We start from the raw sequence: 27,510 nt of genomic DNA, 5'->3' as shown, positions 1-27,510 counted from the left end.
GTGCGTTTCCGGCGTGTGGGCGCGCGGCTTGATTTGCTCAGTTGGGCTGACTCGGAGGGCTTCACTTGGCGCCCGAGGCCGCCGCTGCCGCCGCCGCTTCGGAAATGGCGGGTAAGCGGGTCATGGCGGGAGAGAATGAGAGGCTGGCCGGCTGCTTGGGTTAGGCCTCCCTGAGGCCGGGGAGGCCGGCAAGGCATGAGCTGGAAGTGCCCCCCCGTCCCGTCCCAGTGGCCCCGGGAAGCTGCGGTCTCTGCTGCGCGGGAAAACGGCTGCCGGTTACCCGGGTGGGCTGGTTTCTTCCTCTCTGACTGGGAAAAACGTCTCCGCCTTTGGGCTGCCTCCGAACCCGGCCCTGAAATTCGTGGCCGCCTCGAAGTTCACTCGGACCCGTTGCCATTAGAGGGCGGGCAACTTATAGGACCTCGGGGTAGGTGGGGGGGGGAGGAACTGCCATGGGGTGCGACGTGGGCTGGGGGGCAGAGCAGCCCCCCATCCCCACCCTGTCAGGCACTGACGGCCTGTCAGGAAAGTAAAGGACGAAGCATAGGCACTGCGGTTCGCTTGGGTTTCGACAGGTGGGTCTGGACCCGTTCCTAAAACGGGCCCCCTGCCGCTGTGCCAGAATTAAGCGCCACTTCCTCCCCCTTGGGAAAAAATAAAATGCTTGAAGGGCGGAGATGCTCAGCCCCATGCCTTGCTATGAGATTGCTTCTGTTCTGAAGTGCCGCCCGACCCCTTACTTGTGATGCTTGCAGTTTTATTCTAACTTTGGGTACATCTGTCTTTTTTCCGTTCTGAATCGGCAAGGTTTTTGTACCCATGCTGATTTAAAGACCAAGGCTTTCTATGTACTGCTTGATATTTGGAGCCTTAGGGTAGAATCATAGAATGGTAGAGTTGGAAAAGGTCCACGAGTTCAACCCCCTGTAATGCCCACCATGGACTTGAACCCACCACCCTAAGATTAAGAGTCTCATGCTTTACTGACTGAGCTATCCCAGAGGTAGGCATTAATGGCAAGTTGCATTGGCCAATAATTGAACCTAGGCCTCCTGCATGGCAGGCAAGAATTCTACCATGGAACCACCAGTGTCCTTGGTGTGCCATTTTATCTGTGACTAGCTCAAAAATATTATTATTGTGTTAAGTGCATAGGTTAATATGCAACTAAATCAGGCATCCCCAAACTTCGGCCCTCCAGATGTTTTGGACTACAATTCCCATCTTCCCCAACCACTGGTCTTGTTAGCTAGGGATCATGGGAGTTGTAGGCCAAAACATCTGGAGGGCCGCAGTTTGGGGATCCCTGAACTAAATCATACTCTGAATAGGTCAGTTAAGTTGGTGGACTTAGGTTAGTTAAGTCCACTTATCTAGCTAACCAATCTGGGGCATGCATGCAGTCATGAAGGTCCTGGACTTGGTTTGTTCCCCAGGCCTGGCTATGGCATATTAGATTCCTATACTGTTCTGGCTTCTCTCTAGCTCATTAGGCTAGTGTCAAAACCACATCAAGGCATGGGTGGAGGTTGGGAAGAAATGTGTGTACTGCAATATGTAATTGCAGTTGTATTGGAATGGTGCTCTGATATGTTGGACATGGTACATTTGTTGAAATGTTTGGCTGCTATTGCGCTAAACAATGTTAGCTTTTGATCTGCTGCTGTATCGAAAGCACTTAACACACCCTTGGTGTGTTAATCATTTGAAGGTGTCTCCACACAGTAAACTAGACCACTTCCCTAAAATTAAGGATGCATGCATTTTTTGAAGGGTGGGGGTTAAGAGCATGTAAGTGTTTTTTTAAAAATCTAGGTTGCCAGAAAAAAAATTCTTATTACCGGTAGTTTGGCTGCCATCTTGCAGGAAGGTCAAACAGTTTTCATATTTTTGTTTGTTGTGTACAATCTTATCAAAGTTACCAAGTTTATTTTTCCCTCCTAACCATCTTCACAAGGTTTATTGTGAAGTTTATTTTTTTAACATCTGTTCATAATTATGACAATTTTTACATGCCACCACTTTATAGATTCTTAAAATTCAAAGCTTAGAAGTTGAGGGTGTTTTATCTTCATGTTGAATTTGTGTAATGTAATAAATTGCTGTGTTCTAAGTTAAATGAGAGTGTGAATGCCATTTTTAGTAAAAATGAGTTGGGGAGAGATGGGACTGTTGCCCTCAATGGAAAGCAAGCAACTGCCACCACCTAACTTATAAGAACAGCATGTATCCTATCTTTTATCTTCTTGGGGAGCATGCCAGGTAGGAGGACACAGAAAGTTAAAGAAGTGCTGGTCTACAGGCCATAGGATGGCTGCAATATTTTTGCCCAAGGAGGTGGAATTTGGGAAAGGAGGACTTGAGAAAGAGGCTCATGTGGTATATAGTCCACAGGTCACAGTGGTCAGGAAGATGGAACATTAGAGAGGGTCCCATGGTAACAGATGCTAGGCAATGGTTGCTAGGAGGGAGGAGAGGGTGTTGGGAAAAGGCAGATATTAAGAACATTGTTCATTTATTCTAGTGTTTGTCTAGGTCATTTGATCTGCATCCCAGATCCCTGTTCACTTTCTATCCTTGGCTTCACTGGTCATACTGATAAGGCCTCAGTCAACCTCTTTTTACATTGCTCTGCAGGTAAATAGCAATTGATCCTGTCAGTTCTTTGAGGAGATACCTGCAATGCAAAGACCTGCAGATTTTGTCAAGAGTTGACACATGATTGTTTGAGACATGTAATTGAGCAAGGACTTGCAAAGGAGCAAGAGGCAGCATTCCAGAGAATCAAGTTTGAAGAGAATGTGCATTGATATATAATTCAAAAGTTTAATTGTATGGACAGGTGAAAACAAATGTGTGGTGTGATATGATACTTCCTACTCTGACTACAAACAAAAGGGAAAAATCAGTTACTTAAAAGAAGCATCCAGTTGTTACACTAACCACTTTCCAGCTCCAGGAGGAGCATGGGGAGTGTTCATGCAATACACCTACACAGTGCAGTCAACACACGAAAGTGTAATGACACACAGTTTGGAAAACTCCAGGCTAAATAATGCATGGGAATGGCATGTACAGTATTGCTAGAAGAATGCTCATCTTTGGCTATCCCTGCCAGCAACATAAGTGATAAATCAACCTTGTTAAAAAAAACATGGTTGCTGCTTGGGGGCACAGGAATATATGTGGCAAATGGAAGAGAGGATTTTGATACAACTTCATACCTTATTGTTCCAGCTAAGAGAGTTATCCACAGCCAAAGCTCTAGATCAGGCATCCCCAACCTTCGGCCCTCCAGATGTTTTGGACTACAATTTTCATCATCCCTGACCACTGGCCCTGTTAGCTAGGGATCATGGGAGTTGTAGGCCTCAACATCTGGAGGGCCGCAGGTTGGGGATGCCTGCTCTAGATGACTACCTTAAACTTTATGATCTTGCTAGAATGCCTGTACGCAAACTCACAGATGCTTGGCGTCTTCCTCTAGTATACCCTACACTGAAGATTCATAATGATGTTAGGGTTCATTCTGGTCTTCAAAATGCTTGGTATTGATTATGTCACTGCTTTAATATTGTAACTAATAGCCTGTTTGTGAAATACTAATAATAATACCCCACCCATATAAAAAAATGTAAAACATCAGACATTAACGATTTCCTGATACAGGGCTGACTTCAGATGTCTTCTAAAAGTCAGATAGTTGTTTATTTCCTTGACATCTGATGGGAGGGCGTTCCGCAGGGTGGGTGGCACTACCGAGAAGGCCCTCTGCCTGGTTCAAGGGCCAAGGCCATTTAGGGCTTTAAAGGTCAGCACCAACACTTTGAATTGTGCTTGGAAATGTACTGGGAGCCAGTCTTTCAGGACCGGTGTTATACAGTCTCGGCGACCACTCCCAGTCTAGCTGCCGCATTTATGAATTTTGCTTAGAGTAGAAGAAATCTTGGGAGTGGGGGCAACAGTGAACCTGCTGGTCAGCTGAGCAGAATTATAAGTACAGTGGTACCTTGGGTTAAGAACTTAATTTGTTCTGGAGGTCCGTTCTTAACCTGAAACTGTTCTTAACCTGAGATACCACTTTAGCTAATGGGGCCTCCTGCTGCTGCTGTGCTGCCGCCACACGATTTCTGTTCTCATCCTGAAGCAAAGTTCTTAAGGTATTATTTTTGGGTTAGCAGAGTCTGTAACCTGAAGAGTCTGTAACCTGAAGCGTCTGTAACCCGGGGTACCACTGTATTGCTCAAAAGTTTGAGTGGAGATAAGAAGCTGACTCACAGGCATATTAAACTTCCTCCACACTCCCAAGCAACAAGAAGTTAGTGGAACATTACTGAAATAACTGAAAAAAGTTTGCTGTCAGAGCATGGTGATACAGCATATACAGATTTCTGTCATTCCAAGTCTTGAAGACTTGGGATGGACACTTGAAAATGGAGAACTGACATGTGTGCTGACTACAGTTGATGTATCTCTGTATCCTACGGAGAAGTTCTTTTTGTGGATAGAAGAAAGGATGTGCAACATGTCAGTGCAAGTGTAAAAACAACAAAATGGTGTTTACCATGAACTGAAAATGTAACCCTAGGCAGCACACAGAGGTTAACAGATCAATCAACTGAACGTAAACTTCCGAGCTCTGCAGTGTGGTTACTGATCATATTTTTATATGTACCAAATGTTGTCTTGGACAATAATAAACAATAATAAAAAATTATTTTACCTGGAATTGGTATGGCTAATTTTATAATTCCCTTTCTGAAACTTCATTTCATGTAGTGGTATCTTATGTGCCTTGACAGTCCACCTGGCTCCTTTGTACTCTCCTTTAACCAATGACAATGCATTTTTTCCCCCGGAGACCACTTGACAATTCCTGAGAGTTTTGGAGGACCACTTTATGATTTCTCTGTCTGTTGTAATGCACTGTTAAGAGGCTGTGTGTGGTTCCATTATTATTGGCTCCTTACTTAACACTGTAGTAGTGCTAAATGTAACAAACATTTGTATTATGTGTTCCTCAGCCAAGTTCTGACTTAAACCATATTTATAATTCCTCTTATTTTTTCTGTGGCGTTAATGAAATAATTTTAGCAAAACCATTGGGAAAAAAACACCAGACAGCTAGATTTGTTTGTTTGTTTGTTTGTTTTGAAGCCCCATTTAGCAGTAGCACTTTATTTGCCACTGAAAATGCCCTTTTCCTGTGTGGGAGAAAAATAACCCTGCAGGGTTGTGCAGGAGATCTGTGACTGTTTTGGCTGAACCAAAATAAATCTCAGCCATGCAAGATCTTGAGTGTTAATGGCTGTTATGGCAGGGCTAGGAGATGTGAATGAATTCTTGCTGCTGAGGCACAGGACGAAAGAGGTCACATTTTTGTCTTGCAAATAAGCAGCATTCCACAGTTGTGCATGGCATGGCGAGGGTAGCATTGCCCTCTGGCGAAGGGCAATATGTTTAAAGTATTAGCCTAGCTCAATCAGTAGAGCATGAGACTCTTAATCTCAGGTAAGATTCCTGCATTGCAGGGGATGAACTAAATGGCCCTTGTCCCTTTCAACTCTACAATTCTATGATACCAGCCCACATTGAGAGCCAATGTGTATAGCACCTTTGCTTGATCACCTGGGAATAATTTTTACTTGCCTCAGGCAAGTAACTACCTGAATTTTAAAAGAACTGAGAGCTTACTGCAGGATCTTGTGGGCTTCTGTGGTTCTATAGCAGTGTTTCTCAACCTTTTTTGGGCCACGGCACACTTGTTCCGTGGAAAAAATCACGAGGCACACCACCATTAAAAAAGTTAAAAAATTTAACTCTGTGCCGCCCTATATTGTAATTATGACTGTAAGAAACACTTGCCAAATATTGCTTTCCGGTGGGTCAGCGCTGTGTATTGGCGGCTGCCAGGCTCGTTTGCACTGAGCTTTGGGAAAGAGGAGGAGAAATATTGCTTTCTGGCGGGTCAGTGGTGAGTACTGGCGGCCGCCAGGCACGTGACAATGCAAATCGCCCTTCTCGTCGCAGCACGTCGCAGCACACCAGCCAGCGTCTCGCGGCACACTAGTGTGCCGCGGAACAGCGGTTGAGAAACGCTGTTCTATAGCATCTCAGACTTACAGGTTTCCTTGTTTTGTATTAACATGACAACTCATGCTTAAAAGCACTACCTATTTCCAATTTATTTCTCTACAGTTTTATGTTGGATAAGTCAAAGTGATAACGTTATTTGAAAATTGTTTGAATTGCGGCGAGAACTTATTTAAATGTGTTTTCCTAGGGCTTTCTGCTATGGAAAAGAAATTGGCCGAGTATAAGTGTAATACCAATGAAGCAGTTCACCTAAAATTAGGTAAGGTTTTGAAATTATAGCTTTGATACTTAAATTTGGCAATGTTTTAGGTTTTGCTTTGAGCCTCCCTTCGGAGTCTTAAGAGTTAGCAGAGCACCAGAGAACTGTCTTTGTTCACTTTTTTTCTGTTCCTGTGTACGGGTGCATCACTGCCTAATTACTATTGCAGAAAGGAGTGAACAGAAACAACACTGATGGCAGTTCACAGCACACACTTTCCATCCTCTCAACTAGCTGTGTACTGAATATGCCTGAAAGTTGTCTGATTGAAATTATCATCGCTTCTGTCAGCACTGAACTCGTGAAATCAAATACTGTAGTGTGTTGGACCCAGCTTTAAATATCTGTTCAACGTTGAATTTGCTGGTCTTGGGGCAAGTACTTTCCCCACTCCTCATCTGTTAAATGTTAAGTGTGTGCTGCTTGCTGAGTGGAGGACAGCATAAACCAACAATGTACAGTAATTGTCACCAAATTGCAACCTGCAGGTTACAGTCAAATTGTTTACACTGGGGGAGAAACAGCAACTATTGTGCAGCAATTTGCCTCCCACATCTAGGAATTGGCAAAGAGTACCACATGTTAAGGCTGTTGTTAGCTATGCATTGAATTGATTTTTGTCTACATTTTGACTTTCACTGACAGACTTAAACTGAAAGTATAGAGAATATTCACTTTATCATTCTTATTTATTTTTAAAAATATTACTACCGTAGGTCACCTTTGGGCATGTTCTGTGAAGCAGCCCTAAAATTTAATGACAAATCAAGAAATAAGTCTTAAGGAAGCATGCATTCACCTTCTCTAGGGAATTCTGGAACAAACAGCTACCCCCCCCCAAAGTTCAGAAGAAAAGAATCCGCACTTCCGCCCACCAGCTAAATTAACATAAGATAGTTTTTGTAATAGGAGAATATTTATATTTAATGTTTAGAAAGTAAAACTATGGGATATTATAACTGAAGAAAGCCTAACTCCGGCAGACCTTTGTGGCAGAAGAAGGCAAGGAAGTATTAACTGGTTTGGACTTCTGTGAATTAAGTAAAACATGTTGGCAAAGCTTATAATCAGTGCTTTTTCTCATCAGTCCGTTTTCAGGAGGATTTGGAAGATGACAATACAACATTTCATCCAGAGTTCAGCCACCAAGTTTTTGGGGATGAGTAAGTGATGCAAGAAAGTGTCAGAAATAAGTTAAGAAGTTGAAATTAATATTACATATTTGTACTAGAGCAGCTATTCTAGTGAGCATTCTTGCATGGCCCTGTAATTTTCTGTGGTTGCAAGGTTGCAAGCCCTACCTGCTTGCAACATCATGGTATATCACCAGCTAAACATCGTGATATACTGATATATCACGATGTCTGAAATAAGGATGGAGGCATTGGCTGGCTTCATGGTTTTTTGCCGCAGAATTATTTCTGCATAGCACATACACAAAAACATCATGATTCATGATACTGTATATTGCCAGGTCAGAAATTATGAAACTGATAACACAATATGGACTTCAAACTAGTTTTGGACAATATATCAATACCCAACCCTAGCTGACACTGACAAAAATAACACAAACTCTGCCTATTCTGCAAAGTATATAAATGTAGCCATACATGTGTAAGGTGAAATATCTGCTGTACCTGTATCACTGACGAACTTGTAAATTGGGCTAATTTGTTTCATGAGATGCAATTAGAGAAATAACTAGAGCAGGGGTCCCCAACTAAGGCCCGGGGGCCGGATGCGGCCCAATTGCCTTCTAAATCCAGCCCACAGACAGTCCGGGAATCAGCATGTTTTTACATGAGTAGAATGTGTCCTTTTATTTAAAATGCATCTCTGGGTTATTTGTGGGGCCTGCCTGGTGTTTTTACATGAGTAGAATGTGTCCTTTTATTTAAAATGCATCTCTGGGTTATTTGTGGGGCATAGGAATTCATTCATATTTTTTTTCAAAATATAGCCCGGCCCGCTACAAGGTCTGAGGGACAGTGGACCGGCCCCCTGCTGAAAAAGTTTGCTGACCCCTGGACTAGACCATAATGTTATGTTTGGGTGAATTGAAGGAATTTTTAAAGGCAACACTGAATGTTTTGTTTTTAAAAGTGTGGTAAATCCTTCATAATTTTTAACATTAATGACATCTATCTGTATAGGAGAAGTTAATTTTCTTGGTGGAGTTGATTAGCATTCAGCCATAACCTAATTTTTCTTTCTCCTGCAGTGAAGTTGCCTTTGGTTACAAGGGACTGAAGATTCTTTTGTACTACATTGCTGGTAACTTGTCAACACTGTTTCGCATTGATTATACATCCAAAGTTAATGAGAACTTTGACTGTGTGGAGGTAAAGTCAAATGTTCAGATGTCACCTTAGATAGATAAGTTTTTCATTGTAGCTGAACCCTTCATTTTACTCTTCTCAAGTTTTTTACGACCTCATGCTTGTTCCCAAAATCCTGCACCATTGCACTTATCACTTAAATCAGTGGAAATTATACAGATGGTGATTTTGATCATTCAGATCCCCCCCTTTCTTACATAATTCTACAGTACTGTATTTTTCCATTTCAGCAACACTCAAAGCAGTATACAACTTTGTTAAATGGCAATCCTTTCTCACAGAACCAACGGTAGTTTTCTTATCCGAAAGGAAAACTATACTTTTCCTTCAAATTGCTGCTCTTAAGATCTGCTTCTTGGCCAAAGCCTTTTCTGCATTGTTTAAAGCTCATCATACAAATTCATCCACTCTGCCTGTCTCCTTGGGTCCATAAGCACTCCAGGTGGTGGATTGGAACACTATGTCACTTCTGTGTCCTGTGTGTAAAGCCTAAAGAAATTTCAGGAAGAGCGATATAGCAGCACCCAAATGACTAAACATCTTTAAAGTACTTGGGATGAACACCAGTTCCTTAAAACATATTAAAACATTTGGAAAAAATTTGCAGTTCGGGTATATATTTGCCGCTTTTAAGAGTAACGTTTAAAATCCAGTTTGGTACACACTGAGGAAAAACAATAGCACTGCATAAAAACAGGTTTGTTTCTCCTTAAGATGTAATCTGTACAGAAATTTCTCAGTGTGAGTGGTGCATTGATTAGGAGCAACTGTTTTAAAAAACATAAGCTTCATGCAGTACAGAAGTGTTTGTTTACTCATTTAAAACTGAAGGAGCCTTAATTTGCATATATGCAGCAGAGCTTTTATTTTTATACATTTAAGACAAGCTCACCAGAGGCCCCAATTCATAAATTGCCACAAAGGAGTTGGTCATCCATTGATTCTAGCTATAGCAGATAGCTGTTTCAGAGAACTGTACCTCCTCAAAATCACACAGAAATTTACCCCCTGAAAATCACAGAAGTTGTTGTGATTAATTATCTGCGGCACCAGTTTCATTACATCCCTTCATACAGAATCTCATTATTTATGAATGAAATGGTTGTAACAACTCTGTAAGTGAAGTCAGTATCCTTATCCCTCATATTGCAGACGAGGGAGGGTCTGGGTCTGGTGGAGAGCAGCACACAGAAAATTTACTAAGTTCTCAGCAGAGGCAAGGCTCAGACCAGAGACTTCCTCGTTCACAACTCAGTCTGATGCTGCACCATCACCAGTCACCAATATTATACTCACATTCCCAAAGAGGCCTTTGTTATTACCCACCTAGTCACCTTCCTCCCACTGAAATAAGGTTTGAAACAAGCATTCTGTTGTAACCAATAGCCTGGATTGTAGTGTGTGGTGCTCACTGCAACTTCTCTGGTTTGTAAGTGTGCCCACAGGCTCAAAAAAGTTTGTCAACACTTGCACTACACCATCTCTCAACTAGATTTCAGCTTGACTTTTAACCCAGACTTTTTGACCCTCCATTGTTTTTTAAAAACTCTTTTTCAGAGATTGGATTTCTAGACTAGCATTTCTGTGATTGGTTACTCAAAGTTGGTCTTAACTAAATGTATAGCGTGGGTGCTCAAGTAACATCACTGTTACGAATTCCTACATAAGGTGACCTGCTCAACACATCGTGAACTAATGCTCAGTTTGAATTTGCTAGATTCCACGCTTGTCCAAATGTTGCAGTGAAGTTCTCATCAGTTGAAATACATTTAAACTGATGAGAACTTCATGGCAATATTTGGAGAAGCGTGAAAGCTAGCAAATTCGAATTGAGCATTAACATGTGTTTTGAAATTTATTTATTTTTGGGAAAAGTTACTAATTAATGTGACCATTAACAGGTAAAAAAAATGTGAAACTGACACTGATTAGAAAGCAACTAATTCATTCATTCCTAATGTATACTTTCTGGAATTGCTTTGCAAAGGCACCTCTTCAGTATATACATCTGAAGCATTGTGTGGTTCTTCACAAAACTGCACAAAGAGAAGTAACATCTGCCACCCTGGTCTCCATCAAGAAGTTGGCTGTTTTCATGGGGCATAGACATAGAAGTTGTATAAGTGCATCTGCAAAATTTGGTATATTTTTTATTTGTGTTTAAATTATTTGGTGAAATTCCTTCTGTGCAGCCATGTCCCGCATTTACCATTCTAGTTATGCTAAATGTCCTAAATCTAAAGTAAGTTTTAGATCCCTAAATCATCTCAAGTGTCTGCCTGAATGTAAGGCTTCTTGTTCGGCAGAATGAATACTTGCACATGTCAAGTGGAATGTCATGGGGAAAGGGGCGTTCTTACATTCTGTGATGTATCTGATACAGATTATCCCTCCCCATCTTCTGCATTTGTCCTCACTGAATTAAACACAATTGTGGGATATTAAGGCACAAGTATTGAGGACGTGTATTGGGGGAAGGGGCAGCAAAGCCACATTAAGGGGCAGGTGTTAGGAGCTAGCTGCCTTGCACACCACATTCATAAACACAAACAAGGGTATTCACCAGGTTTAGCAATACACTTCCCTCGTCAGACTTCCATCCTGTTTCAAAATCAAAGAACCGTTCAGCAGGAGATTGGTCAAGTAGTTTAATGCATAAAAAATGTTAGCCCTAGATATTTCTGAGGCTTACACTTTTTTTCCTTACCGCTTCTTTTCTGGGGTATTCCCAAACTGGTTGTTTTTCTTAACGATGCCTATTCCAAGCCTAAATCCCATTGAGTTCATTAAGACTTCCTACCAAATTAGTGTCTTTAGCAGTGATGAAGAACCTGTGATCCTCCAGATGTGGTCCAGTGATCTGGAGTGGTGGGAATTGGGAGTCCCTAGAACATCTGGAAGACCCCATTTTCCACACTCGTGGTTACGGCCAGAGTGTGTTAATATCAGCAAGTTCAGTAATACAGCATATCTCCGATTTAAGATTTTCTGAGATAGAAGTTATAACGCCACACAGTTGTTTACCAAGGCCATATACGTTGCAGAATAACGCTAATCTTGACCACTGTTCCTCCTTTCCAATAGGAGCAGGCCGTATATATAGCTGCCTGTGTATTTAGTGCTGCATTTCTTGTTTTTAAATCTAGCTAGTCCATCTTAGAAATCCAAAACTTATACATATTGGAGGGACAGGCCAAATGTAAAGAAATGTGGTGTGGACTATCATCTTTCTCCCCCCACCCTACCACCACTTTACCATCTTTAATTGTTCTTTAACACATTTTTGTTGTTTTTAATGCAGCCTTTTTTTGTATACACCTTTTCCTTCTATTCTCTTTCTCCCCTTACCTACATGTTGTTGTTTTCTCTCTATTTTAGTCTTCTTGGCCCCCTCTTTCTAGCTGTATATTCACACTCCCCCCCCTCCAAATGCCTTTCCAAGAAGCAGGGCCAAATTTGAGTAAAGGCTGCCTCAGGTGCCTCTTCAGAACCTCTGCTGTGGATACAGCTCAACTTGGGAATATATATGGCCTTGAGGTTATGCAGAGCGCTTATGCTCCACTTCTGTGGTCGTTTGAAGGAAGGCCTTGTAAACCAGAGGCTGTAACTTCTAGGTAGACTTGAACCTTTATCATAATTGGCATTTCTCCACCACTGCTTATTGTCTAAAAGGAAGGCTGAGATGCTTTGTGGGAGAATAACATACTAGAATGTGCCAGGAGGAACGGGAACCCTCTTTTCTCTTGAATATTCAGATATCCATCTCCCTGCCAACTTTCTCTTTGCGTACTCTTGCTTCTAACTGTTGCAAAAGATTTTACACCCCTGCATGGAACAAAACTGCCCTTCAGTAGATTGGGAATAGGGAACCTGTGGCCATCAAGATTTTGCTGAACTGTAACTCCATCGTCACTTACAGTTGGTCGCGCTGATTGGGATGATATGAGCAGCATTACTGTTAAGTGGCAACCTGTCTGGGATCAAACGAACCGAGGAAGGGTGGGTTATCAACCAATAAATAACATCCTGAATGCCACAGGTACCCCACCCATGCAGGAGGGAGTAGAACACAATAAGAAGTCCTTAGCAGGACTCAGGGCCGTATTAAGCATATCTGGCGCCCCGGTGCCGTGGTGCGAAGATCCCTCCAGCACCCCCACCCCGTTTCCCAGCGCGGCCGTATTTGCGGGTGCAGTGCGGCGCCCCCCCTGGTGGCCCTGGCGCCTTGCACCACCCAGCCTTGCCTTAGGGCTGGCCCTGGCAGGACTTCAGAATAGGTAAAATCTACCCAAAAGGTGTTTCTTTACATTAGGTGCATGATATGATACATGGCATAGTATGTAGTGTGTTATATTAGTAAAATATTGAGAAATAGTAACAAAGGGGTTCTATATGGGGGAAAGGGAATTAGCTATGACTTTCGTCCACCTCTCTTCCCTGTTAAAACATACATTTTAAAATCTGCAATTCTATCACTCCTGAATAGTTTTATTTTTCAAAAAAAATACTCTTTAGGAACTCATTTAGTATTCCTAATTTAGCTGTAGGCACGTTCTTGCTGCACTTTTACTAAATAAATTTAATTTAGGAAAATGTTCTTAATTTTTATTTGAAGGTGTCTAATCAGTGGCACAAGACAAAATCAAGTGTCGTAGAGCTACCGTACATGACACACATAATGGCTCTTTAGGAATATAAGGCTGTTTAAATATGAAAGTTGGTGGCACCAAACCATTAATAATGGAGTGTGTGTAGACTGAACTCTGCCCATATTCTACATCCCCCAGATATAGCTGATTGTAAAGTATTATTCATTTGCAGGTGCATTGCTTCTACTTAGGGGGACTCCAGTTGAAAGAACAGGAATTAGTAGTGTGTTGTATTAGCCTTTTGTAGTGTATTTTGTCCTAAGCGTCTTAATTTCCCTGTTTTGAATGCTAAGTAGCAAGGGTCTTGGTTTAGAATTAATACTTATCATGCATGTAAACGGTGTGAAAGAGCTGCTTAGTAAGTTAACACAAAGTGTTCTTGTGTCAGCCCTTATGGAAATAGATACAATACAAACATTACAGCTGAACTCACGGCAAACTCCATTAAGTAAAAACCTGGACTCATTGTTGGGAGCCGGGTTTGAATAGAATGTAAGCTCATTTTGTTGAATGTAATGTCAGGCTTTTAGGGGTTGTATTGAGGGGGTTAGGGTTTTGTTAAGTTGAGACCAATTCATTAAGTTTTATTGCCTGGTGAGAAGCGGCAATACGTTATTGTGAAACTTCATCAAATATTCATGGTTAAGGAGAAGTAGTAAATGTATTCAATCAAGTGGTCTTTTGGGGGCCTGAAAGGGATTATGATGTCTGCTCAGCTGATAGTCTGTAACATTCAATTTGCCTGTTTAACAAGGCTAATCTTAATTCAGTTTTGCTTGTAAAACCTCCCCACCCTTTTGGTTAAATTGCATTAAAAAAATTCTTTGGGCAAAAGAAGTTCCTTTTTTTTCTCTCTTGAGTCTCTAGCGCATAAATTATATTGGCTTGCCACCATGCTCCCAAGTCTGTACTTTCTTGACACTTGAGTGTTTGGGTTTTTTCCTTGTATGTGTAAACCAGAATTCAGGCTGGAAAAGAGTTTGTCCTGTTGCTGCCAGTTAGTTCCTTAAATAACCTAATTTGTTTGGGTTGCTTTTGCTTAGCCTTGAGGGTGTGGGATTGTATTGCACACGTGTTACTCAGAAAGAGTGATCAAAGACTTCACTTAAGAATTCCATATTGAATGGTAGACGTCTACAAGAAGCAGATACAGTGGGCCTGCCCAACTAGCATAGCAGCAGACCAAAGTTGCACTGACTGCATTTAATAAGTGCACTGAGGTGCCTAGTCAGGACTTACCAGCAGGCAAGAAGGGAGGAAGTTGTTTAGGGCAACTCTTGAGAGTCAAGAATCTAAACTAGATTCTCCTCTTGTTTTTTCTTCCTTTTAGCTGATCTAAAGTTTAATGAGCTAGTGGCACTGACCATTATTGGGGTGGGGGAGTGGTTCAAATAACACTGTCTTAAAATTTCCCTTTTCTTAGGCTCTTATGGTAAAAGGTTACTAGCTTCTTTACTACTGTAATGAAATGCCAGTTCCCCATTTTTAAAAGAAAGAAAGAAAGAATCTGAATCTTGTGTTTGTGGAAAAGCTGTTTTCTGAAGTAAAATGCTTCAGTTTAACCTACTATTAAACTGAAATATCTTACCATTACAGTAGTATATTACCCAAAGCACAATGACTCATCAGGAATGTTGTCTTCCCGACTCAGCAGTTAAGTTTACTTAACATGCACACTTCTTATTTCAGTGCTGATAATATTCAAGATCCTGCTTGACCTTGTATGTTTTAACCTCCTGCCCTGCCTTACCTCAAAAGGAAGGAGACTGAAGAGCAGGCCACAACATTACCTATTGTGTATCTGTGTCCACACTTGTGAGCATCAATAACGGTATAAGGGATCAGGCCGGTTTTTTGCCTCCAATAAGGGGGACAGGCAGTTTGCCCTTCTTAAACCGGGAATGCTGCAGTATCATTATAACATATTACTGGTGGATCCCTTGAAAGAGTAGATTTGAACAATGTGATAACGAACTAGGGGGTACGTATGAATGCTTTGAGCTTTGTAAACAAAGGGCCACAAGGGGGGGCTTAGCGGCAAGGTCCCATGTGTACCATTTTGTTGTGTCTGGGACGAAGATCTGTGCAAAATTTTTGGAAACCACGTTGGGTGCTTTAAATAGCGCTTCAGCAATCACAGGGCGTAAGCATGCCACCCTATGTGAATTCTAGAAATACGGTAGTCAATTCCTTATTCTCACTGCATCTCTCTCTCTCTTTATCTCCCCACCTCTTGTTTTCAGGCAGATGATGTGGAAAGTAAAATTAGAGAAATTGTTCCACCAGGCTTTAGCACAAGTACAGATGACTTTGTATCCCTGCTGGAAAAAGAGGTTAATTTCAAGCCATTTGGGACATTGTTACATACATATTCTGTGCATAACGAAGAAGCTGGCGAAGATGTAAAGTATCAAATATACAAGGTAAAAAGTGTGTGTTTGGTGGTGGTGGGGATAGGGCCTTCAGATAGAGCTTTCATGGCAACTTTTAAGTGACCCTCAAGTAATTGCGATATGTAAAACGTTGCTATTTCTCCAAGATCACTTTCAGCGCGTTAATAAAAACAGTTTCCAACAGAGGCACTTTATAAAGCTCTGTGATGTGCTCTCTTCCCTTTGGTGAAGAGTTTCACCTGACTTCTCCTGGCTTTTTCCCTAGGCTGACATGACATGCCCAGGCTTTCGAGAGTATCATGAAAGGCTTCAGACCTTCTTGATGTGGTTTATTGAAACAGCTAGCTTTATTGACGTGGATGATGAAAGATGGAACTACTTTCTAGTGTAAGTACAGTTCTAAAGCAACAGTGGACCTTATTACCTCCACAAAGGCTGCATTTTAATTGTGGCTGGCCAATTATTGGGGACAGTATAATGATATTTTTCCCAGGAAAGGGAAAACTATTGTTTATCAGGCTGGAGTTTGTGTCCATTATGCTCTGCGAGACCTTGAGAATAGAGCCAAATTAAATACTGTTGTCCGTTGGAGCCCTGAATGTACGGCTTAAACAGTAAAATGAGCTTTGCCTGTGTTTTCTTTTACTTGCCACCTATTCATCTTTATAATAGGCAAGTGCGCTGAAGTGCTGTAAAGAGGTCTGATTTATCCAAGTTGCTGCACACCAATTAAGTGAATTGTACATTCAGAACATAGCAGGTGTACCCATTGGGCCCTCACAGAGTAGCTTGCTGACACTGGAAATTCAGTCAGAGAATGGAAAAGAAAATGGACACTGCATGGGAGCGCGACTGTAATTGACCTGCTTGGCTTTCTGTTTTATCTGCAGATTTGAGAAGTATAATAAGGATGGAGCTACGCTCTTTGCGACCGTAGGCTATATGACAGTCTATAATTACTATGTGTACCCAGACAAAACCCGGCCACGTGTAAGGTAATTGGCAGCATAGCACGTGCCTTGCCTTTTATTTCAGAAGAGAGTACTGTTGAAGTTCCCAATACTTGTTTATAATTGTGTTAATTTTGTGGGCTTTTTTGTAAAAGAAATTTTAAAACTCTTGGCTGGCTTTGCATTTATTTATTTCATTGTCTTCATCTGAAATGGGGGTGAAATCTCAAACTCAAATTTTGTTCGGAGTCTATAAGGTTTTTGTATGTAAAGCCTTATGTATAGAGAGATTGCAATTCGCTGTGAATAAATCTGTAAATAAGTTTTCTGGGGGTTGAGTATACAGTGGATCTCAAATGCCTTGGCTCCCGAACGATCGAAACCCGAAAGTGAGTGTCGCGGTTTTTGAACCATTTTCGGAAGCCAAACATCCCACGCGGCTTTCACCTGCAGCCAATCGGAAGCCGCGCCTTGGTTTTCAAACGGTTTGAACACGTTCTGTTCAAAAACCAAGGTACGACTGTAGTTATTATTTTTTGCTAAGTATTTTTTTTTCTTGTTCTATGTGTAGCCAAATGCTGATATTGCCTCCATTCCAAGGAGAAGGTCACGGGGCTCAGCTTTTAGAAACAGTTCATAGGTACTATATGTCATCCCCTGCAGTGCTTGATATAACAGGTACGTGAGTCTTTCATTGGAGATAAGAATAAATTTACATGAAATGCTGAACACTGCTTCCCTGACAGTCGGTGCCATAACTTTCTGAATTCATCTGTCAAATTTAAATGATCTTTCAAAGATTAACTTAAGCAGAGGTCAAGGTTAATGCTACGCTTCCTTACAGAAAGAACTGTGTATAATGTAATTCTTCAAATCCTTTCCTTCCTGGGAACAGTGCACCATGGAAATCCATTCCCTAGCATGAAAGGATTACCAGTTAATTAGCCATTTTTATTGCAAAGTCCGCAGCTGACTTGACAAGAGATTTAGGTTTCTGGAACTCCTCGCAGAGCTTTCTTCCTTCAGGCAAAACACTAAATCAGTGAGAGACACTGGTTTACTAATCACTACAAAACTGCACACTCCATTCTTATGACCCCAGAGAGAAAATGTACGAACGTCAAAAGAATATGAACTTGGGAGAATGAGAAAATTAAAGAAAAGGATATTGGAATGAACTTTTGAGGCAATCCGGAACAGAAACCGTCCTCTGGCATCTTGGACGTATCATAGCATAAGCTTCCATGGACTAGTCTACTTTGCAAGATGCCACAAGATTTTGTTTCTTGATGCAACTGGGAATGCACAGAAGGGCCTTCTCTGTAGTGGGGCCTCTTATTTTTGAAATGATCTCCTCTGCAGCTACATTTGTCTTCCTCATTGTTGGGGTTTAGATGTTGGCTAAAAACACTTATTTGTATAGTGGTACCTTGGGTTACAGACGCTTCGGGTTACAAACGCCACTAACCAGGAAGTGGTTGCTCCAGGTTAAGAACTTTGCCCCAGATAAGAACAGAAACTGTGCGCCAGTGGCGCAGCGGCAGCAGGAGGCCCCATTAGCGAAAGCGCACCTCAGGTTAAGCACCGTTTCAGGTTAAGAACGGACCTCTGGAATGAATTAAGTTCTTAACCCGAGGTACCACTGAATCCAGATCTTTCCAGTTTGATATGGTAACATTTCACCCCAAACAGCAATGTGCAGATTTGTATTTTAATTGCACACAAAAAAGTTGTATATTCGATTTGTCTATTGCTCTACGTTGCCCCGATATCTGTTAAGGAAAGTGATTCAATAACTAACTAAAGAAAAGGGGGTAGCTTCTGGATATTTATCCTGTGACAGTTCATTGTGGACTGCTAAGAATATTCATTGGTTTGGATAGGTGACTTCTGCTTGCAGTAAGGTTCCTCCCCCCCCCCAAATGGGGTGGTGGTTGGGGTTCTTTTCTGATTCTCCTCTGTTGCTGCAGCTTCTATGTCGTATTCTATTTTTTGGGCTAATAGGAAGGGGAAGGCAAAAAAAAAAGCTCTGTTCTGCTTGGTTAGCATGCGTTGGACTTAACCCTTTGTTTGAACTTCTCAGGAATTATATTTATCAGTCCATTTTTGCTTGGATTTAAATATACTGGGGGTGGCGGTGGTGGATGAGCCAGCTACTTTAGCCGCACAGTAGGAATTTTGCCTTTTAAAATATAAACATGACCTTGTGTATCACCCACATAACCTATCACAAACTGCTTTTGAATGTTGGTGCACTCTGAAAGCCTGTGGGGCTTCTGGAACTAGTTATGCAGTTGTTTGAGTCACAGTCATACGAGATATAGTTCCATTCAGCAGTCATTTTCTTGAATGTATCTGCGGGTGGCGCTGTGGTCTAAACCTTTGAGCCTAGGGCTTGCCGATCAGAAGGTCGGCGGTTCAAATCCCTGTGACAGGGTGAGCTCCCGTTGCTCAGTCCCTGCTCCTGCCCACCTAGCAGTTCAAAAGCACGTCAAAGTGCAAGTAGATAAATAGGTACCGCTTTGGCAGGAAGGTAAACGGCGTTTCCATGCACTGCTCTGGTTTGCCAGAAGCTGCTTAGTCATGCTGGCTGCATGACCCAGAAGCTGTCTGTGGACAAACGCTGCCTCCCTCAGCCAGTAACGCAAGATGAGCGCAACAACCCCAGAGTCGTCCGCGACTGGACTTAACGGTCAGGGGTCCCTTTACCTTTACCTTCATCCACTAATTTTCCTATTACACCATCAGAAACGTATTTCGTGTAAATACAGCCTGAGCTAGTGGAGAAAGGAAGACTCCAGAACAGTGGTACCTCAGTTTTCGAACGTCTCGGAAGTCAAACGTTTCGGTTTTCGAACGCCAAAAACCCAGAAGTAAATGCACCTCGGGAGTCGAATGGCTTCCGCTGAGTTTTTCTTTTTCTTTTTCAATTTTCTCTATTGAATTTGCAGGCCGCCCTTTGTACCTCGGTTTTTGAACGTTTCAGAAGACCGAATGGTCATTTGGAACGGATTACGCTCGAAAAACGAGGTACCACTGTACTATGCTACCAGTGTATGTATGTTCGTTTGGTTTTTTTAAAAAACCTCACTACTAAGTTAATACTAAATTAACCCTTTTGCCACGGCCTAGAATTTCTTTATGTACTGAAAAGTGGTTTTTGTTTTTAGTGAATTGTGAATTGTTGTTTTAGTTATTGTTGATGTTATGTTATTGTTGATTGCTAAATAAAGAGCTAAGCTTGCTTCAAAAAGAAAAAAAGAAAAGTTTTTTATGTTCAGTGAGAATAGAATTATTTTCTTTTAACAGCAACATTCCTATTTTTGCCACAAACCGATTTTGAGAATCCTCCAAATTTCAAAAAACTCCCTGCCGTCGGATTCTTGACAGGAGTAGAAAATACCCAGTCATGTATAGAGCTGAGTAATGCAGTTTGTTTTGGCATCTACCTGTATGCTAGGTATACCTCTAAATCTTGAATTTCAGTCTTGTTTATCATTAAAGCTCCATGGAAATTCCACATACTTTCCATCATTTATAAAAAGCATTTATAAAGTACCAATTGGTGACGCAGGACAAAATGTTCTTTTAATTGTGCTTGTCCGTAAATGGAATATTTTATCTGGATCTTTGAGCCAAATGTGCATTTGCAGCTTCACACCCTTGACAGTGCGTAGAAATGAAAGTAGGCCATACGATGGCAGACAGCAGGCTTCTGCATCAATGCATGGAACATGGTGTGTATTTTTTCTCCAGTAAAACTGCTCTGAAGCAGACTTGAAATTGCCCTGTGGAATAATTTGCTAGGGTGCATGCTCTTTTCGACAGGGAGCTTGAAAGGTATGGAGAGATGAATTTATCTTTTTCATCCACTTAGCATTGCTGCTGTTAAGGGGAAATTGGGTTGGACAGTCAGGAGCGGGACAGGAAATTATGAAAGTGAGATGGCATTCAGAGTTATACGGCAGCTATATGAAGGGGGCAGCAAGCTGAGTGGATTTACAGGGTAGTCAGATTTACAAAATACAGTAGTACTTGCTTTGAAATAGTTAGCCCATTGATGTGCTTTTCATGAATTTGTTACTTGGTGCATTAGACATTTTAATGATTTCATAAAACAGGAACTTGCTAATTTGGTAATCCTAGTTCACATAAATTTGCAAAGATCTTAAACTGTTTAGAGCTGGGGGCATTCAGTTCTCCCTCTCCTAATTCCATAGCCCAGTGGTTCCCAATTAGCTAATTACTGAGGACCTCCCTATTTTACAAAAGCCAAACCATGGACCCCCTACTTTTGAAAATTCTGATAACTTTATGGTGCAAAGCAATTTTTTGAAGAAAACCTAGGGTAGCCCCTAATAAACAAATGATTTTAGGTATACTGAAAAACAGAACGTAAAATTTGTGGTGTTACCATGCCAAAATGACAGAGATTTATGGACAGGAAAAGCAAATTACAAAACACGTTCTCCTTTGTTCTTTTAGCTGAAGATCCATCTGAAAACTATGTGAAACTACGAGATTTTGTATTAGTCAAACTGTGTCAGGATTTACCTTGCTTTTCTCCGGAGAAGCTCAAGCAAGGCTTCAGTCAAGATATGGTAACAGAAGCTCAACAAAAGCTGAAAGTGAATAAGGTACGCGGTGCTTAAAATATTGTATTGATGTGATGATCATCCCCGTGGGTATTGTTTTTCCACAAACAAGACGAGTCCTTCTCTTCAGAGACGGGTTCTTGACCTAATAGAGGCTGCATTAATGGGAGGTGGCATTTTTCCTGATTCTCCCTCCCCTGGCAGTCAGTTCACTGTGCTCCCGCCCCCCCGCCCCCGCCCCCAAAAAAAAATCTGCAGGAGAAGAGCAGGTGGGAGGGAGACTACAAGAGGGGAGAGGAAGTTGTTGAAAACTGCTCCCCACATCTTCATTGGTGGAAGTTTCTGCTAGATCAAGAAGCCTTCATGAAGAGAAGATTTGTACTCAATGTTCAATCCTATGTCTAGTGCATGGGTAGGCAAACTAAGGCCCGGGGGCCAGATCCGGCCCAGTCGCCATCTAATTCCAGCCTGCAGACAGTCCGGGAATCAGTGAGTTTTTACATGAGTAGAATGTGTCCTTTTATTTAAAATGCATCTCTTTGTGGGGCCTGCCTGGTGTTTTTACATGAGTAGAATGCGTGCTTTTCTTTAAAAATGCATCTCTGGGTTATTTGTGGGGCATAGGAATTCATTCATTTCCCCCCCCCCAAAAAAATATAGTCTGGCCCCCCACAAGGTCTGAGAGACAGTGGACCCTGCTGAAAAAGTTTGCTGACCCCTGGTCTAGTGCCTTAATGTTCAGAACAATTGTAAGGGAAACAAATCTCCTTTTAGTGCCCGAGTTCCCAAAGAACCAGTAGACGGGTAGATTTTTGAATCCCATCCACCGTTTCTAGAAGATATCGCGTAGCTTGCATAAGTCACACCATCATATTTTGGCTGCCAGGAGCAAACTTCAGTCTGTCATTGAGCTCTGGCTTCTGTTGACTAAATGAAGTTTTGTACAGCCAGTGGATTGTATCCAATGTGAGCCCTACTCCTAGGAATGACTTAGGTCCATTAATTCCAATGGTTCTGTACTGAATAGAACTAGCATTGGAGGCAACCCAGTGTATTTGATCCATTGCAACAAGGCACTACTGGTGGTAAAGTTCAGGACTGTATTGGGGGAATTTAGGACAATTTTCTAGGGATAAAAGTCTTAGAACTATTTGAGGGTAGTAGGGGGCACATAGAGGGAGAGTTCCATTGCCCTTGCAGAAGTCGTTCCATGTGTGCAATGACTTAGTTGGATAAAAAACCTTGGTGTGTTCATGGATTGCCTTTGGAACATCTCAGTTTTCGCCTTGAAAGGAAAAATATTATTAAACATGATTTTTTTAATAAAAAAAGTAGTAGGAGTTAAAAAACAGGATTGGGGTAATATTATGGACAAATAACAGCAAGATATATAGCAGTATGTGCCAAAGAATGAAGCAAGCATTTCCCACATGTTTGATACTATTTGGTTCTTTGGTTGAGCACAAAAGAATGATGTTGATAGCCAAGCATGAACTGAGAGGTAATTAGAATTTCTGACCAGTGAGAAACATTTACAAGAACTGGATCCTTATAAAGAAGAAACCAAGGATGAATATATAGCTTTCCTCCAAGTCAGCAAAGTTTATAAACAAATGGAAAGGAGTAGGGTGTCAGGATTGAATTGAAGGGACCCTCTTTGCTCAACCTCCATCAAACTTGACATTTGCTCCCCTGCCCAGAAGCAAACACTCATATATCATAGAGCGGAAGTAAGATTCAAAGCTACAACATTTGAAGGTCTCCAGGTGAGACAATGGATAAGTGTTTTTAAAGTACATGTGTCAGGGTTTAAAGACAGGATAGGCTACACAAACTTGAAATGGTTTTTTAAACCTTGTATAGTGACAGTTCTTGGTCTTGATTCATATGCCATTTCCCTTGTTTTTAAGCAACATACAAGACGGGTGTATGAAATTCTCCGGCTGCATGCAACAGACATGGGTAATGCAGAACAATCCAGAAGCTACAGATTGGATGTAAAAAGAAGACTGATGGGCCCTTACAAGGTGGCTTTTAACTTACATGGATATTTTAAAGTTGTTTCCATTGTAAACTGTTTATGCCAAAACCTTCGTGTATAATTACAGTATCTTTTTCCTTTAATGCACCTCTTTAAAGCTTTGTCTCTGTACTTTTGTTAAAGTGACAGCCAAGCAATATTACTACAGATACGAAGACGCAGAGTACTTTACATAGTCTCAATAAAACGCAGTGCTAAGGCAATTGTTTTGTCAGTGCAAGGATTTCTGCTTGCACAATGGGACGTTCTCCCCCCTCTTCTCCCCCTGCACACCCCCTAAATATAAGGCTCCTTCCAACCTTATGGAAGAAAATTGATGGGTACACAAGTGGACACTCTTGCACTGGTGGGGCTCATTAGAAAAATGCATCCTTATGAGTCTGATTTCTGATCTCTTGCTTCTCGCAACACTAGACATACAGTGAAGGGGGGGAAAGTATTTGATCCCCTGCTAAATTTGCTCGTTTGCACTCTGACGAAGTAATGACCAGTCCATAATTTTAATGGCTTCCGATTGAGTGCAGGAAGTTCCTGCAGCCAATCGGAAGCCACGCCTTGGTTTTCAAATGGTTTCGGGGGTCAAACGGACTCCCGGAACAGATTAATTTTGACATCCAAGGCACCACTGTAAAGGTAGCATCCCTTTCAGAGAGTATGTGGACAAGAGTTCTATGAGGGTTCTAAACAGATTTCCCTAGTAAAAGGAGTAAACTAGACAAAAGGAAGAAAAAAATACGGTACTATGTATAGAATACATAGCAAAATAAAAAATAAAAAATTCAGACAGAGGCCAGTATTTAGAGGCTCATGCACAAAGCATTTGAGATGCTGCACATGGGATGTTTGTGGCTGACTTTTCCTAGCAGCAGTCCCTTAAAATGCCTTACAGCTCCAATGGGCACCCCAGCCCTCAGGAGAGTTTGAGAAGTAGAGTTGCTCGAAGAGGAAAGCTGAAAAGCCCCTCTGCATGTGTGGGAAGCTGCAGTGATTTTGCATCTTGACTAGCAACAGTTAAGTGGGCTTTTTGTAGGAAACCGTATTAACAGGCTGTCTTTGAATATCTTGAATATCTTTGAATGCTCAACATCAGTCCTCTGAGCAAGTTGTTCAACTAAAAACGAGACGCAATGTTTGTCATAATATAGCATAGAATTCTACAATAACTAATTATGTGGGGCTGGTCTGAAACAAGAGGATTATACAGTGGTGCCTCGCTAGAGGAATGCCCTGCTAGTCGAAAATTCCGCTTAACGAAAGGATTTTCTGATCGGAGGTTGCCTCGCTATACGATGAGATTTTCTATGGCCACCGCTTCGTCTTGCGAAGCGTGGCCATAAAAACCTCCGATCAGAAAATCAGGGCATTCATCTAGCGAAAGGGGAACCAGCTTGTAGCAAGGGAAGAAGGCAAAGGAAGCTCAGGTAAACACACTTTCCCTGCTGCAGCTGGTTCCCCTTTGTGTTCCGCTGGTCTCTGCCCTGGCAGAGACCAGCGGAACACAAAGAGGAACTAGCGGGGGAGGAACTAGGTGTCCGCCCGCTTGCCTTCGCCGAGGCGGCGCTTTCTTGGCGAAGGCAAGGGGGCGGGCTAGGTAGGTGTCCCCCGCTTGCCGACATGGAGCGCGGTTTCGGAGGTCTCCCGAAGCCGCGCTCCATGTCGGGGGGAGGCAGGCACGACGCGGCGGCGGGGGAACGTCTTCCCCTGCCACCGCGTCTTGCCGCGCACAACCGGCATGGAGCGCAGTTTCGGAGGTCTCTGAAGCCGCGCTCCATGTCGGGGGAGGCAGGCAAGACGCGGCAGCGGGGGAAGGTCTTCCCCCGCCGCCGCTTCTCGCCGGCATGGGGCTTGGCAGAGGTGGCGGAAAGGCGCAGCATCGTTCCTTCGCCTTTCCCCCACCCCGCCCGACAGAGCCAGATCCGACGATGCTTCTGAAGCTTCGTCCGATCCGGCTCTGTCGTTGGCAGCAGCGGCACTTGCTCTCTTGGCTCGGGGAAGCGCCTGCCTGCCTTCCCCGAGCCAAGAGAACAAGCGCCGCCGCCGCCACCAGTTCCCCCCGGAGCCCATAGGAACACATTAATTGACTTTTAATGCATTCCTATGGGAAACGGTGCCTCGCTAGACAAAATTTTCGTAGGACGAATTGAGTCCTGGAACGAATTAATTTCGTCTAGCGAGGCACCACTGTACTGCATGTTTTGCACTTTGCACTTTGAAATAAGCCAGTTATATAAACCCAACCAGATGGGCAGGGTATAAATAAAAATAAATTATTATTATTATAATTATTATTATTACTAATTTTCATGTAGGTAAAAATCAGTTCCAACCTTCTGTTCCCCAAAATCTTATGTAACAGTTACTAATCCATTCATAATATCCACATAATATGAACTGTGTATTTTAAACCAAAAAGCTGAAAGAGCTTTCCACTTTGTGAATGAATGACAGTAGATCCTTCCAGATCACCCTTTTCTCCCCTTGTGGGAGGACATGGAACTATTTTATCTTCCATGCATGAGAAAGCAGCTTGAGGTGTGGATTTTTGATTGGAAAAAAAGAGCAGGAAGGGAAAGCGTTAATATAGCTTTGTAGCCATGGGGGACAAGTAATTTCATGCAGGTGGATGAGTGGGGTGGTGAAGGAGAGGTGGAGTGCTTTGTGCCCTGTACATAAACTAAAATGGCTGCCAGAGGCGGTAAACAGGCTAGTAACTTATGTAGGCTTATTTACAAGGTTGTCTTAAAAAGCCTCACATCCATCACTTGGTCAGTTTTCTATATATCATCTAAGTGTGGCCCTAATTTTATACCCCTGATATTTTGAGAGAGATTCCGCGTTGTCAAATGTTCCTTTATATTACAGGGATACAATGTAGGGCCTCCGTAAGTAAAGAGTACCTTCAATATTTTTTTTAAAAGACACAGCATGTGGTTTAAAATGATCAAATAATTCAACTAGAAAAGAGCACCCGATGAAATGTAACATTCAAGGAGGCTGAGAGGGAAAGACAAAGGGGGGGGATTCATTAGCATCCTGTGCCACCACTCGGCTCTTTAAGCATTTTGATCCGTGATCTCTAGATTTCATGCATCACTGGTTCAACACAGAAAAGTTGTGTTACATCTTTTGTAGGAGCTGAACCAAACCATAGCCATGATTAAATCCCATTGAAAGCAAAGGAATTGGATGTGCTCATACTGTATCTGCCTGTTTTTGGTTTGTGCCTTTTGCAGATGGAAAGCAGGGGCTTTTACCCTATACCAGTGATGGCCAAACTTGGCCCTCCAGCTGTTTTGGAACTACAACTCCCATCATCCCTAGCTAACAGGACCAGTGGTCAGGGATGATGGGAATTGTAGTCCCAAAACATCGGGGGGGGGCATGTTTCGCCACCACTGTCCTATACAGTCAACGTACAGTAAAAACTTAAAAATGGGAGGGGTTGACCAGTCATTTGGAATTTCTGGGCAAATCTTTATTTCAAGGAGCATATGAACACAACAGGGTTTTCTGAAGGATCTGTTCCTGAGACCTTGTTTAACCTGGAATGTTTTACCGGTTACTTTTAAATAGCAATTTAGCCCAGGCATCCCCAAACTGCGGCCGTCCAGATGTTTTGGCCTACAACTCCCATGATTCCTAGCTAACAGGACCAGTGGGTGGGGAAGATGGGAATTGTAGTCCAAAACATCTGGAGGGCCGAAGTTTGGGGATGCCTGATTTAGCCTTATAAGGAGCAGTGTGTAGCAATTGCTGCTCATGTGTGTAAATTTCTTTTTGCGTGGTTCTTTTGTAGAAAAAGCAGAGAGAGATTGCTAAGATGAGAAGATGTTTGAGACCAGAAGAGTTGACCAACCAGTTGAACCAAATAGACATAAATTTGCAACACAAACAGTTAGAAGAAACCTTCCAGCAGCTTGTTTCAGATTACCGAAGAGTCCTAGAACGGCTTGCTCAGGCCTGAGGATTCTCTACAGGAAGCGTGCAGATTTCCGTACGTTGTGTTGTGAATTACATCATGATCACTGCTTCACTGCAAAATTTCTTGTGACATCCTAATCACTTCCAAGATGACTGGTTTTCTGTGCGTTTTCAATATTTTCTATTTTTGTGTTGTAGATTTTAAAAAGCTGTACTTAGATTTTGGGGCACTTTGCTGAAATAAAGTAGATTGAGATGCACTAA

General features: G+C 42.2%; 1 protein-coding gene across 1 annotated transcript; it reads left to right on the top strand.

The window, feature by feature from the left end:
• On the top strand, window positions 1-27,510 carry HAT1 (histone acetyltransferase 1). Its single transcript, XM_035135330.1, has 11 exons — window positions 1-111; window positions 6,284-6,355; window positions 7,443-7,518; window positions 8,580-8,700; window positions 15,590-15,769; window positions 16,005-16,126; window positions 16,630-16,734; window positions 17,261-17,367; window positions 21,175-21,326; window positions 23,195-23,311; window positions 27,122-27,510. The coding sequence occupies exons 1-11, from the start codon at window positions 105-107 to the stop codon at window positions 27,287-27,289; spliced, it is 1,227 nt and encodes a 408-aa protein (XP_034991221.1). The 5' UTR covers window positions 1-104; the 3' UTR covers window positions 27,290-27,510.

This window comes from Zootoca vivipara, chromosome 1, assembly GCF_963506605.1.
Source record: "Zootoca vivipara chromosome 1, rZooViv1.1, whole genome shotgun sequence".
Classification (NCBI taxonomy): domain Eukaryota; kingdom Metazoa; phylum Chordata; class Lepidosauria; order Squamata; family Lacertidae; genus Zootoca; species Zootoca vivipara.
This window is presented reverse-complemented; position numbering and strand designations above follow the sequence as displayed.

Excerpts from the sequence above, each read along its gene's own strand:
- HAT1 (XM_035135330.1), top strand. Across the intron at positions 6,356-7,442 it reads AGCAGTTCACCTAAAATTAG|TCCGTTTTCAGGAGGATTTG; the intron begins GTAAGGTTTTGA and ends TTTTCTCATCAG. Across the intron at positions 7,519-8,579 it reads CACCAAGTTTTTGGGGATGA|TGAAGTTGCCTTTGGTTACA; the intron begins GTAAGTGATGCA and ends TTTCTCCTGCAG.